Below are 13,653 nucleotides of genomic sequence, written 5' to 3'. Positions count from 1 at the left end.
ATATGATTTCTAGATTCAATTGTTCTAGAGCAAAGCAAACAACCAACATCAACATTAAGTTGACTAGAGATAATTGATCTCTAAAAGGGAGATTATTCAACACAACCATCTAAACAACAATAGAGTGCTTAGGAAACCACAATAATCTATGCCAGCACACTTTTTGCCTTTTACTCTAATTTTCTTCCGCAATCTTGCTACATAGAGGAGTCCTTTGAACATTATAAATGGATTATTACTTGGTTTTTCAAACTCTAGAAGGGTTAAAACTTAAAAGCTGCAATATGTTTCATTTTTTAATATCAACATGGGACAACTTTTTATATATTTATAAATATATTCATTTAATAATGAAATAAAAGAAAAGAAAGGAGAAGAGAAAACGAAGAAATAAAAAGAAAATTATATTATATTATTGTTAAAAATGGAAAAATATAAAATTAATTATATAATTTAATCTAAAATTTTCATATAAATTAATAACATTAATAAACATATAATAATTTTTAAAATTTAATAACTAAAATATAATTTTAAAACTTTTCATCTGAGATGGATTATAATATAAAAAAAATTAAAACGGGCAGTGGGGAAGGTCGTCGGAGTCGGAATTGCTAATGCCAACGCTCGCAGTGTTCAGTCGACTTCTCCGTCTGCCGAGCATTCCATCATACGTGTCGCCGCTCCTCGTTCTGCTTCTTCCCCTATTGCTGTTTCTAGTGAAGGAGTTCCGTCTGTTTGTCTCACGACAGCATCGGCCAATCAAAAGGCATATTGGGAGCACGTTGACGACTGGGAACTTTCCGGTGGTATCGTTGAGCACGAGGTGGCTCTGGAAGGATCCAGCGACGCCTCCGGCCAAGGCGAACCGATTGCTGGTGTGTTGTTTGGTGGCGTTACCAGCCTGGAAGTAGTAAAAGAAGCCAATGCTGATTTCAAAGATGCATTGGATATGTAAAGTTTATTCTTCTCGTATTTTTCTTTTTTTGCTTCCAAATAGCATGATCCTTTATGAAACTCTTCGAAGCCATTTTGATGAAGTTTTTTTATGGTGTACTACATAAAGTGATGATTGTGTTGTTATCTGTTTTATCAGGGTTTATCTATCACCTCCACCATACGGTGACACAGCTCGGGATTCTGCCGTTTCATTGGTTTCAAACCCTGAGGGGACAAGTAAAGATTGTGCTTCAGCACCTAAACCTGCTATACAGGCATTCAAGTTATTAAGTGAAAGTGCAGATGTTCAGGTACTGCTTAACTTTGTGCTTCCTTTCAGTCTGTTGTGTCATCCATTGTTGCCGATCCGAATGTACAGAATGCTGTTTTGAACAATTCAGCCTATATGGATTTCATCCAATACCAGGCTCATTGCTTTTGTCTTACTTTCCATCATTAGATGCATCTTGAAGGTGAAGGTGATGAGTTTGAAGTTGAGGAATATACAGAAGGTTCCGAATCTCCAGTAAAGCTAGAAGAGTACTATGAAGAAGACAGTAAAGATCCATCTTCGGGTTATCTGCACAAAATCAAGACTAGTGGTTGAGATGGCGAGTGAGATGGTGAAGAAGGCGATTAAACCTGCTATACAGGCAGTCAAATTATTAAGTGAGAGTCCTGATGTTCACGTAACAGCATAACTTTGTTCTTTCTTCATGATTTTATTTAAGTGCTAAATACAATTAGGATCTACTTTCATTAACTTTACTGCTGAACTACTGAACTTACCCTGAAATAATTGTAAACCTTGAACAAACCCTAAACGGTAAATTTTGCTTTACTTCATATTATTATGATTGGATATCTAAATGGTTTTCGTCATGCTGTCAGTGTGTTGCTGCTTCCATTGCTGCCGATGGGAATGTATGGAATGCTGTCATGAACAATCCAGCTTTTATGGCTTACATGCAATCACAACAGACCAGTGAGAAGTTTTGATCATTGCTTATATGTTACTTCCATCACTTGATGTATCTTTTGACTCCTTGGGTTAATTTTAAAACTAATATATATTTATGTAGCAGTTGCAGGTGATGAGCTTAAAGTTGAGGGATTTCCAAAGAAACTAGAAGAGTACGAAGACAGTGAAGACCCGTCGTCGGGTTTTATGCAGAAAATGAAGAGTAGTGTGGTTGAGATGGCGAGAAAAACGATTGATTTCTCGGATAGATGTCTTACTAACTCAACTGAAATGGAGGGAATTCCTGGATGGAGCATATTTTATGAGACAACTGTAAGACTCTTAATGGGATTTGCAGTGATATAGTGATTATAATTATTTTACTGACACGACATAGTAAGTAAATTTGTTGGTTTTAGAAACTCAAAGAGTTTGCTCATTCGGATGCCTTTATGGATGATAATGGCGATAGTATAGTATAGTACAGTATAGTATAGTACAATGAATGGGTTGTAAGACTTAAAATACAGGTTTTACACAGAAATGAAGTGATGAACATGAACTACATCTTGGAAACGATTAACTTCCTGTGGTCCCCCACCATGGCTGTTCATAAGCTAGCAATTTTCATATATTAGTTACAAAAATTTACTTAATAAATTTAATGATTTTTTTATTAAGATTAAAATTTAAAAATTTAAAAAATATAGCGATAAACAATGATCTAATTAGAGAGCATAAGCTAAATTTTTAATTTTATTCTATACGATTCAACGGGTAATTAAGGAATGAAGGAAAGGCATGTATGCAAAAGCCTATTATTGCTAATGTTGATTTGAAAAGGTAAGATGTATATGAATTTATAAAATGTAATGAATGGGTAGTTATCATGTGATGAAAAAGAAAGGTATGAAATTTATTTCCTAGTATATGAAATTATACATAGATGTTATGTTTCATGATATCTATTAACCATGTGAATTATGGTGCATAGAAAAGTTTAATGTTAAATGATGCAATAAGTATAGTTGTGTGAATTATAAATTGATGTTTGGTAAGTTAAAGTTTATCTTTTACGAATTTATTAAACATTAAATGCTTATGTAGTTATTTTTTGTTTTGTATAACATCGAAAGTTCGATAGGTTGGAACTTGTCAGATTCCTATTACACAATCCATAAATCATTTTGGTAGATTTTGGGTTGTTTTGGTTTAGGTTATTATGTATGAAAGTTAGTGTATGTTATTTGGTGATGATGGCTTGGATATGTGTTTTGTGTTCATAGTGTTGTTATCTTTGTGATCCTTTTGAAGCCCAAAATGTGTAGTGTGGTTACAAGGCTTTTCAATAGCTTCTGGGCCGAGCCTAAAAGGAAAATCAAAAGAAACAAAAAGACTTAATTTAAAACCGTTGGATCTAAATACTTTTGAACCTTTCCCTAAAATAAAATTTGACCGACAAGATCAATTTTCTTTTCTTTTTTTATTTTTTGGGATAAAGATGCTATACCTTACGTTTTTTTTAAAAAAAGAAAAAGTCTAATGAATTAACACTTAACATCTGTCCAGTGTTTGTTGGACAGGTGGCGTTCTCTCTATATGTTAAAAACTAGCTCTAAAAGAGTTACAAGAATATAATAAAATCGTTTTTATTATAAAAATATCATGAAATTAATTATAAAATAATTTATTTTTTATGGTGGACTTAAATGACTTAAAATAAATAGTGAAATTTGATAGTGTCGAGTAATTATTAGCTGGTGGATTAAAAATTAACTTTTAAGTAGAATAAATCTATTTGACGTAAGCTATATAAATAACAATATTATTGAATAATTTGGGGTGTAAAATATCATTTTAACTCTAAACGGGATTTTTGTTTTTAAGTTCATTTTCAGACTTAAAATTTTGGAGTGGATATTGGGACAGAACCCACCTGAAAGTAAAAAATGGGAGTTATTTTATATAGATATTTGGAAAACAAAATGTATAAGTGTAAGGAGTGGAAACGACATGAGTAATGAATGGAAACGACATGGCGTTTGGTTCCTTCCAAATGACTAGAAGTAATCAAAAACCGTCATAAAATATCCTTTCCTTTTCAACTGAAATAGAATCAATAGAAATAATAAAATAAAATAAATTCCTTTTATTTTCCTGCTATTTAATACCATTATCCTCATCTTCTTCTCAGTTGATCTAATCCAAAAATACCATCTCTTCATTTTATTGGAATCACCGAAATGGGCGGAGGAGGAGTCATGAGGGCGGTGGGGAAGGTCGCCGGGGTCGGAATTGTTAACTCCAGCCTTCGTGGTGGTGTTCAGGGAACTCCGCTGTCTGCTGAGCAATCCGTCATGCGTGTCGCCGCCTCTTCTCGTTCTGCTTCTTCCGTGGTTTCTGTTTCTAGTGAAGGAGTTTCGTCTGTTGTCGACACGACTGCGTCGGTCAGTCACAAGTCATCTTGGGAGATGGTGAATGATTGGGAATTCGCTGGTGATTTTGAACAGGAAGCTGCTCTGGAAGGATCCATCGCCGCCTCAGGTAGACCCGAACCGATTGCTCGGGTTTTGTTTAGTGGCGTTCCAAGCCTGGAGGAGGCTAAAGAAGCCACTAATGATTTGAAAGATGCACTGGACAAGTAAAGTTTATTCCTTTCAGTTCTTTTTATTTATTTATTTATTTCAGCTTTTAGGAATTGTTAACAAAAGAATATGTATCAAGCCGAAATTTGGTTAATTATTGCTTTTGTAGGAGAAAGATATTGAATTTAAAGGGTTTTGCTAAGTATTTCTATCTAAATTATGATCTAGTAAGAAAACATCATCAAAAAGCTGCTTCTAGTGGCAGATAAGTGAAAATTTAACATCATCAAAAAGCAGCTTCTAGTGGCAGATAAGTGAAAATTTTGTAACCAATTATGGGGAACTGTTGACTAACATCAAGAACCCCAAACGAAAATATAGTTAAGACTTCATTTCATATTGAATCTTCAAGTTTGTAATGACATATTTTGAGGGTGGGATGTGATGTTGGTATGTATGAGAAAATCATGTTACTATGTTTCTGGATCTGTTAGAGAATATTCCTTTTTTGGTTCAGGGTTTATCTGTCATCTCCAAAATACAGTGAAACAGTTCAGGTGACTGGCGTTTCATTGCTTTCGAACACTGAGGAGACTAAAGATTGTGTTGCTTACAATATTGAAGCCACTTCAGTGCCAAAACCTGCTATTCAGGCATTCAAATTACTCAATGAGAGCCCTGCAGTTCAGGTTGTGGTTAACTACAGTTTGGATAATGATATTCCTTACAGATTGTTAACAGTGTTGTTTAGGGTTATTTCCTTTGATACTCTTTACTTGGATTTATTATTAGGATTCGGACGTTAGTGTTGGGTACCCTTAGAGGGTATCAGGTGATATTTTAAGAAAAACAGAGATTTAGTGCAACATAGTCTTCCATGCTTCATACTAGGATGCTTTATTTGGTTGGTTATCTCATAATCGTTTGTTTATAGATTTACTTCCATTACCTATAATTTTAAAATATAAGATGGTTGATGGTTGATGGTTAATGGTTTTGGTTTTGGTTTTGGTTTTCCCCTCAGTCTGTTGTTGCTTCCATTGCTTCTGATCCAAATGTATGGAATGCTGTCCTGAACAATTCAGCTTATATGGATTTCATTAAATCCCAGCAGACAAGTGAGAAGCTTTGCTCATTGTTTCACTATTACTTCCATTGCATCGCATCTTTTACTATTTTGCTTAATTTTGTAACCAATATGATGCAGATGATAAGTTTGAATTTCCGGGATCTCCCCGAAGTTCTGTATCTTCAGTGAAGCTTGAGGAAAATGAAGATAGTGGAGATTCATTTTCGGCTTTTATACAGAAAATCAAGACTAGTGTGGTCGAGATGGTGAGTAAAACGACTGATTTCCTCCATAGTCTCTTTAGTTTACCCTCGGCGGACAAGGCTAAAGAAAATGCTGGATCGAACAATATGGATAAGACAATTGGAGCTAGCTTGATGGGATTGGCAGTGATGGTTATTATGGTTGTTCTTTTGAAACGAGTGTAGCACCCTATTTTAAAGTAAATTTGCCGATATTACAAACTCAAAAACACTTGCTTGTTTGGTTACTCATGGATGATAATGATGATCAATATAAACTTTAAAGTCCACTGTCCGTAAATTCTAGTATTTTGCTTGTGGTTAAGTAGCTTTCAATTGTAATGGAATTAGTTGAAGTCCACAATGTGCACTATGCACATTGCCTATCTTAGAAACGAGTTCAATACCATATTCCAGAGGAATAAATAATGCATTAACACGGGTGTAATTGGATCGGGTCGACTTGAGTCTGATTATTGGTGAGTTTGAGTTTGATTCGAAATTTGGAGCTCTAACTCAATTGGATATCTACTTTTATGTTTGAGTTCAGCTTGAGATGTAATCGAGTTATTTGAGCTATAACTTAATTAAGCTTGAGTTATATGATTTTAGCCAGATAATTAAATTTAGGGTTAATAATATATTTTAAATGTAATAATATAATTAAATTTGGAGTATTATTAAGTTTGAATTTGGTTTAATCCATAGCTTACTCGAAGTTTGAGTTTGGTTTGATGATTGAGTTTTTCTTTAATTAAATTCGAATAATTTATCAAGTCTAAAATCTTATATACATCCTATCAAGTTTCAGATGGTTGATGATTAATTCATGAAATATATATATATATATATATATATATATATATATATTAGTTCATGATTAATATGTATAAGGTGAATACTAAGGATTTTTGGTTTGAGGAAGGATGGTATAAGGTGAACATTGATGGTGCCGTGTGTAAAGTGTCTAGAAATGTTTTAGCTGGTGGAGTTATTCGGGACAAACATGGTACATGAATATCTAGTTTCTTTAAATATATTGGTTGCTGTTCTGCACTCAACGCTGAGCTTTGGGGAGCTCTAGAGGGACTTCAAATTGCTTGGAGTCTATGCCTTCAACGGGTTGTGCTTGAGATGGATAGTATGACTACAATCCAGTTGATTCAAGATGAGTCAATTGGGTTCTACCATTCAGTCGTGCTACGAGCTATTAAAAAAATTATTCAACATCCTTGGATGATTAGGATGACACATGTATTCATAAAGAGTAATCGAGTGGATAGTATTGACATTTTCAACGACTTTGGGCATGTATAGTTATATTTAACCCTAGGATGAAATTATTCAAAAGTTACATGATGATTGCTTTGGAATGACTTGACTAGGTATATGTAACCGGATGAAATTTTTCAAAAGATACATGATGACTGCTTTAGAATGACTTGACCCCACCTAATCTAGTTATGATTTTATCATTTTTCATGTACATATAGTATAAAATCAATTAAACAACTTAATTTTTAAATTAAATCCACCAATTACCATATTTACTACAACATTAATTACACAAATCCACCAATTACGTAGTTGATAACGTTTTTTTTTCCAAATTCAAAATCTTAATCCGTTTTAGGTTATAACATTTTCTTCCAAAAAGCCTAGTTATAAACCTCATTTCTTCTCATTTTCCCATAACATCAAAAAAATGGCTAACCAAATTAGTAATATTTCCCCCAAAATCTTGGTCATCATAACCCTAATTTCCATTGTTTTCAACAACAATTTCCGGCCAATTGATGCTGAAGAAACAGGCAAGGCCCTGATTGAATCAACCTGTAAAAAAACACAGTACCCTGAAGAATGTATCTCAGCTTTGGAATCAAATCCTGGCAGCTTCACCGCCAACTTAACTGGGTTAACACGGATTGCAGTGGAGAAATCAGCTTCTAAACTTGTTGAAACCTTACACATTGTGGAAACGTTGGTGCTGAATGCGACAGATTATCTAACATGGGGGTTCCTTGTCAACTGTCGTGATACTTACAACATCAGCGTTCCTCAAATCCGGAGAGGTCTACAGGCTTTTGATCAGCTCAAGTTTGATAAATCGTATAAAAGTGTTGAGGCTGTTAATAATGCAGTCATTGGGTGTGATCGTCAGGGATGGACATTGCCAATCTTAACCCAAGTTAATAGAGCTTTGTTTAGGCTCACCAAGGATACCATGATGATCTTGCATCTTCTTTTCTAATCTAAACAATGTTCTATGTTATTACATATATTATTGACAAAACAATCCATGAAATTTTCCATGTGCTGGGCTGGCCTATTACTATTTTGTTCTCCAAAACTTATAGTCAGAGTCAAGCCATGTCTAAAAAAACATAGACTTGTTTAGGGGCTAGGTTTAGTCAAGAATATTTCAATTTAAAAAAGAAGAAGTTAAGCTTGTTTTTTTTTTTTACTAACCCAGTTCAGTTCAAAAGTTTGTTTCACGGTTCAAAATATTAATAAAAAATAAAATATGTTTTTATATTAATATTTATTTTTTAGAGTTAAATTTAATTTTTTTACAATTGAATTTGGATTACGCAGGATAAATTTGTGACATGAAAATTTTGATTCAAGTTTGATCCGAATCGTGAATTATTCAATCTATAAGTAACTTAATATATTGGTAGCCGTTGTCCATGTTTGATTGGGAAGTCCAATAATATTTTAAACTTAAATATGATTCAACTACTCGAGCTCACTTTATTGAATTATTTGTGTCTTTTAATCTAATTTGATTTGGGATGTCAAAATTTTACATAAATTGAACTTAAGAAAAATGGAATTTTCTAAAGATTATATAGATTACAGGATTTTACGTAAAACGTTGACACAATTAAAGAAAGTCTTTTTAAGTTTATTCATTTTTTACAAATTAAATAATTATTAAAATTGAAATAAAAATAATGTTACAATAAATTATTTAACAGTCAAAATTAAAGTTAAGTTAGAAAGTATATATAAAAGTAAAAGTTTACACAAACTACTATTATTAATATTTATATTTTAAAAATAGTTTCAAAATATTGTTTATTAAAATTCAGTTTAATACCAGGATTAATATTTGGTACATTAGCAATGCATATTTTTATTCTATAAGTAGTATTAAAAATTGTTATATATTTCTTTCTTTTAAATATTTATTTTAATATTCTCTACTTGTAGAGTCTAAAAATTCTACTAATGTAACAGTATGCCAAATATTATATTCTAATTTTAACTTTTCGATTGAAATATTATTATTCATTTCTTTTGGAGTCGTCTTGTTTTATTATTATTATTATTATTATTATTATTATTATTATTATTATTTTGAAATTCAAAATTTCATCTATATACTTTAATTTATGTCAATTATTTAAGTACTCAACGTATAAAACACAAAATAACAAATTGAGGAATATAATAAAGAATCAATTAAGCAAATTAATTTCTAAATTAAATTCATCAATTGCCATATTTACCACAACATTAATTACACAAATCCACCAATTACGTAATTGATAATTTTTTCCAAATTCAAAATATTAATCCATTTTTTAAGTCGCAAAACCTTGTCATGAACATCATTTCTTCCTCCTCCTGCATTCTCATTTTCCTACAACCCCCCCCCCCCCACAAAAAAAAATGGCTAGCCAAAATAGTAATATTCCCACCAAAATCTTGGTCATCATAGCCCTAATATCCCTTGGTTTCAACAACTATTTCCTGCCAATTGATGCTGAAGAAACAGGCAAGGCCCTAATTGAATCAACCTGCAAAAAAACACAGTACCCTGAAGAATGTATCTCAGCTTTGGAATCAGATCCTGGCTGCTTCACTGCCAACTTAACTGGGTTAACACGGATTGCAGTGGAGAAATCAGCTTCTAAACTTGTTGAAACCTTACACATTGTTGACATGTTGGTGCAGAATGCGACGTCAGATTATCCAACATGGGGGTCCCTTGTGTTGTGTCGATATTCTTATAACACCAGTGTTCCTCAAATCCAGGAAGGTCTACAGGCTTTTGATCAGCTCAAGTTTGATAAGTCGTATAAAAGTGTTGAGGCTGTTAAGAAAGCTGTCATTGACTGTGATCATCAGGGAGTGAAAAGCTTAACCCAAGTTAATAGAGCTTTGCTTAAGCTCATCGAGGATACCATGATGATATTGCATCTTCTTTTCTAATCAAATCGATGTTTTATGTTTGACAAATAACATGTTTTTAAACAATCCTTGAAATTTCATTCAAGAAAGAAAAGAAAAGCCATCAACCTTGTTTAATATTTATTCTATAAATGTTTCTTGTACTCGTTGAGCAATCATTTATGATGGGTCAGGTCATTCGATTCTTTTTTTTTCTTAAAAAAAAAAAACAAAGTTTTGTGACTAATAATTGAAAATATTTTTTTATCATTTAAATCAAATTTTGGTCAAATCAGTTTCACTTGTGACTTGAAAAATTTGTGTCTATGCTTGGATTGAGCTTTATCGGGCATGGATAACTTTACTAAATAGTGACAAATTTGAGCTTGATTCAAAACTTGAAACATCAATATTCAATCTCAACAATCGAGTATTACTTACAAAGCTTGAGTTTCACTTGAATATAGTTGTATTAGTCGAGCTGCTTCAATTAGGCCCGATTATTTGAATACCTTAATCTACCTTTAATGTAAACTTTACGTAAATAAAACTTAATAAATAATGAAATTTCCTAAAGATGATATAGTAATAAATTTTAGAATAAATTATATTATTAGTCACTAAATTATATATAAATTTTCGTTTTGGTCACTTAATTAAAAAAATTACAATTTGGTCATGGAACTATTTGAAAGTTTTTATTTAAGTCATTAAAATTATTCAAAAGTTTTCTTATTGAAGTCACTAGTTGTTAAGCTTTTTTTCTTTTTAAAATTTTGTCAAAGAGCTCCAAATAATTATTTGATGATTAGAATGGTGGATCAGTACTTATTGACGAGGAGAAGAATATGCCTTAGAGATTTGACAGTAAACGTCGGAGATGGGAGAAAAAGGTTGCTTGAATTTTTTTTTGCAAATTTGTGACGTCTAAAGCTGTTATATGAAAAAATGAACTGTAGAATAAAAGGAAAAAAAATATAATTTTCGATTAATGTACGTGCTAATAGAGAAAGCCATATAACATAGATTTTAATAACCCAGTGACTTTAATGAAAATTTTGAATAATTGAGTGATAAAATTGTAACTTTGTTTCTAATTAAGTGACTAAAATAAAATTAACTTATAATTTAGTGACTAATAATATGATTTAGGCTAAATTTTAAAAGTTTACTCTATTATTATTTAATATGTAACTTTTGAATAATTTTGATATCTTCTTTATATTATTTAATATGTTTCTAAATATATATTTCTATAAGACTAAATTGGTAATTTCATCAAGTCCTTGCCTTTTAAAGTCGATTGCAACTTTGCCCTATTTTTCCCTCACCACGAAAGAGGTTTTATCCTGAAGTGTTAAACCCTGATTCTCCCCATCCCCACTAATATCTCCTTGATGGCTTTGAGGGCGGCGGCGACGAGAGCCTTGTTCGCTGGGGCAGCTCCCCAGGGTTTCAGTCGCATGTGTTCAACAGTTACGGCTAATTCCTTTATGCCGCCTCCAATTACGGCGATGGGCAACGGCGAGGGAACCCCTGGTCGAGAGCAAGCGCCTCCAAGTACCAACCTCTTTGTCTCTGGTACATATATTTTCTTTTCGATCTATATCTGTCATAGCTTCTTTCTTGTTTTCTCATGTTATTTTTATGGATTGTTTGGTATTGTTTATATGTTTGGTTGCTTGGAAACTGCTGGAAAATGGATGAAAAGTTTTTTCTTTTAATGGGTTTAGTTTGTTGGTCCTATTTTTTTCTGGGTTCTTGGTAAATATTGTTTATATATTGATTTATTGGGGTTTTGTTTTGCTTGTTTCTTTGCTCGAAAAAGCTCTGTTTTTTTTTCAAGGTTTTCCTTTAATTGCTTCTATTATTTTCTGGTTTAATTTATAGTTTTTGTGTACAGGCTTATTTATTAGGTTATTATGCTGGCTTGATTGCTGGAAAATGTGGGAAAACGGAAGAAATTTTTTTGTCAATTTCTATGGTTGATTAAGAAAAACGATTGATGTTGTCTATCTCTTTAATTCATTCAAAGAAGTAATTCTTCAATTTAGAATGAATTGAGTATTACAAATTTGGGTTTAAAATCAATCCTCTCCTTGTTTTGGTTTGTAATTTGATTTGTATACTTTTTCGAGTCTACGTGTTGACTGTGTCACTTGTTTACCTTTCTCGATTCATATTTTGATGAAAGTTATTATGTGAATTTGTTTTTAGGGCTTAACAAGCGCACTAATTCGGAGAAACTTCGAGAAGCCTTTTCTCAGTTCGGACGTGTAATTGATGGTTAGTTTCTCCTTACCTGAAAGAATGTTGGAAATTGTTTTTATGAGATTATTAACCATTGGCCTTTTCTTTCTTTATAGCCAGAGTAGTGACTGATCGTGTATCAGGATATTCTAAAGGGTTTGGTTTCGTAAGATATGCCACTATAGAGGAAGCTGAGAAAGGAAGAGTGGGAATGGATGGCAAGGTTAGCTCCCTTTACTTCCTTAAAATGTTCATTTCTTTGTTTTGATATTGTAATTTCAATTGAACTAAATATGTTAGGCGCTTTTATAGAACTGTTCCAGGTTAGATCATTGATGATTGAACCATGCTTTGTTGTTATTATGTTCTTTTGAGGGTAGATTGCGGAAACTGATTTATCCGCACACTCTCCCTCCCCTTTTCCCTTGATTGTAACTAATTTCCTTCGGATCATTGCAGTTCCTCGAAGGTTGGGTTATATTTGCAGAGTATGCAAGACCTCGGCCAGAACGAACTCCGCCTCAGAGCAACATGTCTAATTCAAATGGCTATAATTCCTATGGCCGTGAATAACTTCGATCTGAATCATTTTTTATTTTAATCAGAGGCGGGTTTCCAACAGGTCGACCTATCATCTCCTTAGCAGAAGAAAGAAATTAATTATGAATTTTGTAATGTGAGACTTGATTGCAATATGAATGTGATGAACTGAGGTCTATTATTCAAAAATTATAGGAAAAACAGGAGCAGATGTTGAATTATTTTCATGGCTGGTAAGAACTCATTGTATGATTATTTGGTGTTCCTTTCTGTTTTGATTATTTACCTATTTGCAGTTGCCTTTGTTATGAAATTAATTTGCTTAAAATAAAGCCTTATTCAAATCTTGATCGATGCTTATTTCATTTGCCTTTGACCTCTAATCTTTCATTCAATTGTATGATAATCATAATAATATTTGACTACTCAAATCCCTAATTAATCCTCTCCAACCTTACATTTTGTAATTATTATAAGGTAATATTTTCCTTTAATAATGAATAAAATTATTATTATTATTATTTTCATCTCTGAACATGTTGGATGTACATCACGATTGTTGAAAGGAGCCGTGAGGGATAGTCATGAGTATTTTTAGAAAATAATCTTTAAAAATTGTTCTTTGCAGTATATGAATGATAATCTTGCTATCCAAGAAAATGAATGTTTTGAAACACAAAAATAGACAAATTCTTCAAATTCATGGATGTGGCAGCCAAGTTTTGGCTTGGATGGATGATGAAATTGTAGGCCGTGTGAATAGTTGCACACTTATAATATAATGCTCTTGTTATTAAATTAATTTCGATTTTTGAGATGTCATGTTATTAAATTAATTTCGATTTTTGAGATGTCAACAAAAGATCTAATTACTGCTCTCTTGCACTG

The 13,653-nt window shown here is 32.4% G+C and overlaps 4 protein-coding genes across 5 annotated transcripts; all 4 read left to right on the top strand.

The window, feature by feature from the left end:
• The first annotated feature begins 3,924 nt into the window (after positions 1-3,924).
• Positions 3,925-6,097, top strand: LOC108470460 (uncharacterized). Of its 2 annotated transcripts, none has more exons than XM_017771777.2 (4): positions 3,925-4,541; positions 5,003-5,174; positions 5,510-5,603; positions 5,693-6,097. In XM_017771777.2, the coding sequence occupies exons 1-4, from the start codon at positions 4,144-4,146 to the stop codon at positions 5,980-5,982; spliced, it is 954 nt and encodes a 317-aa protein (XP_017627266.1). In that variant the 5' UTR covers positions 3,925-4,143; the 3' UTR covers positions 5,983-6,097. The 2 variants fall into 2 exon arrangements, with proteins under 2 accessions (XP_017627266.1, XP_052878011.1); XM_053022051.1 differs by having other exon boundaries at positions 3,980-4,541; positions 5,030-5,174.
• Positions 6,098-7,501: 1,404 nt separating this feature from the next.
• LOC108472303 (cell wall / vacuolar inhibitor of fructosidase 2-like) lies at positions 7,502-8,047 on the top strand. Its single transcript, XM_017773802.1, has one exon. It carries the CDS (start codon positions 7,502-7,504, stop codon positions 8,045-8,047), a length of 546 nt encoding a protein of 181 aa, XP_017629291.1.
• Positions 8,048-9,474: 1,427 nt separating this feature from the next.
• On the top strand, positions 9,475-10,017 carry LOC108472304 (cell wall / vacuolar inhibitor of fructosidase 2-like). The gene has a single exon (XM_017773803.1). It carries the CDS (start codon positions 9,475-9,477, stop codon positions 10,015-10,017), a length of 543 nt encoding a protein of 180 aa, XP_017629292.1.
• Positions 10,018-11,268: 1,251 nt separating this feature from the next.
• LOC108470861 (organelle RRM domain-containing protein 2, mitochondrial) lies at positions 11,269-13,097 on the top strand. Its single transcript, XM_017772358.2, has 4 exons — positions 11,269-11,556; positions 12,193-12,261; positions 12,342-12,448; positions 12,685-13,097. The coding sequence occupies exons 1-4, from the start codon at positions 11,373-11,375 to the stop codon at positions 12,796-12,798; spliced, it is 474 nt and encodes a 157-aa protein (XP_017627847.1). The 5' UTR covers positions 11,269-11,372; the 3' UTR covers positions 12,799-13,097.
• Positions 13,098-13,653: the final 556 nt, after the last annotated feature.

This window comes from Gossypium arboreum, chromosome 11 (assembly GCF_025698485.1).
Source record: "Gossypium arboreum isolate Shixiya-1 chromosome 11, ASM2569848v2, whole genome shotgun sequence".
NCBI classification, from domain to species: domain Eukaryota; kingdom Viridiplantae; phylum Streptophyta; class Magnoliopsida; order Malvales; family Malvaceae; genus Gossypium; species Gossypium arboreum.
The sequence above is the reverse complement of the archived record's forward strand: the minus strand, read 5'-3'. Positions and strand labels throughout refer to the sequence as shown.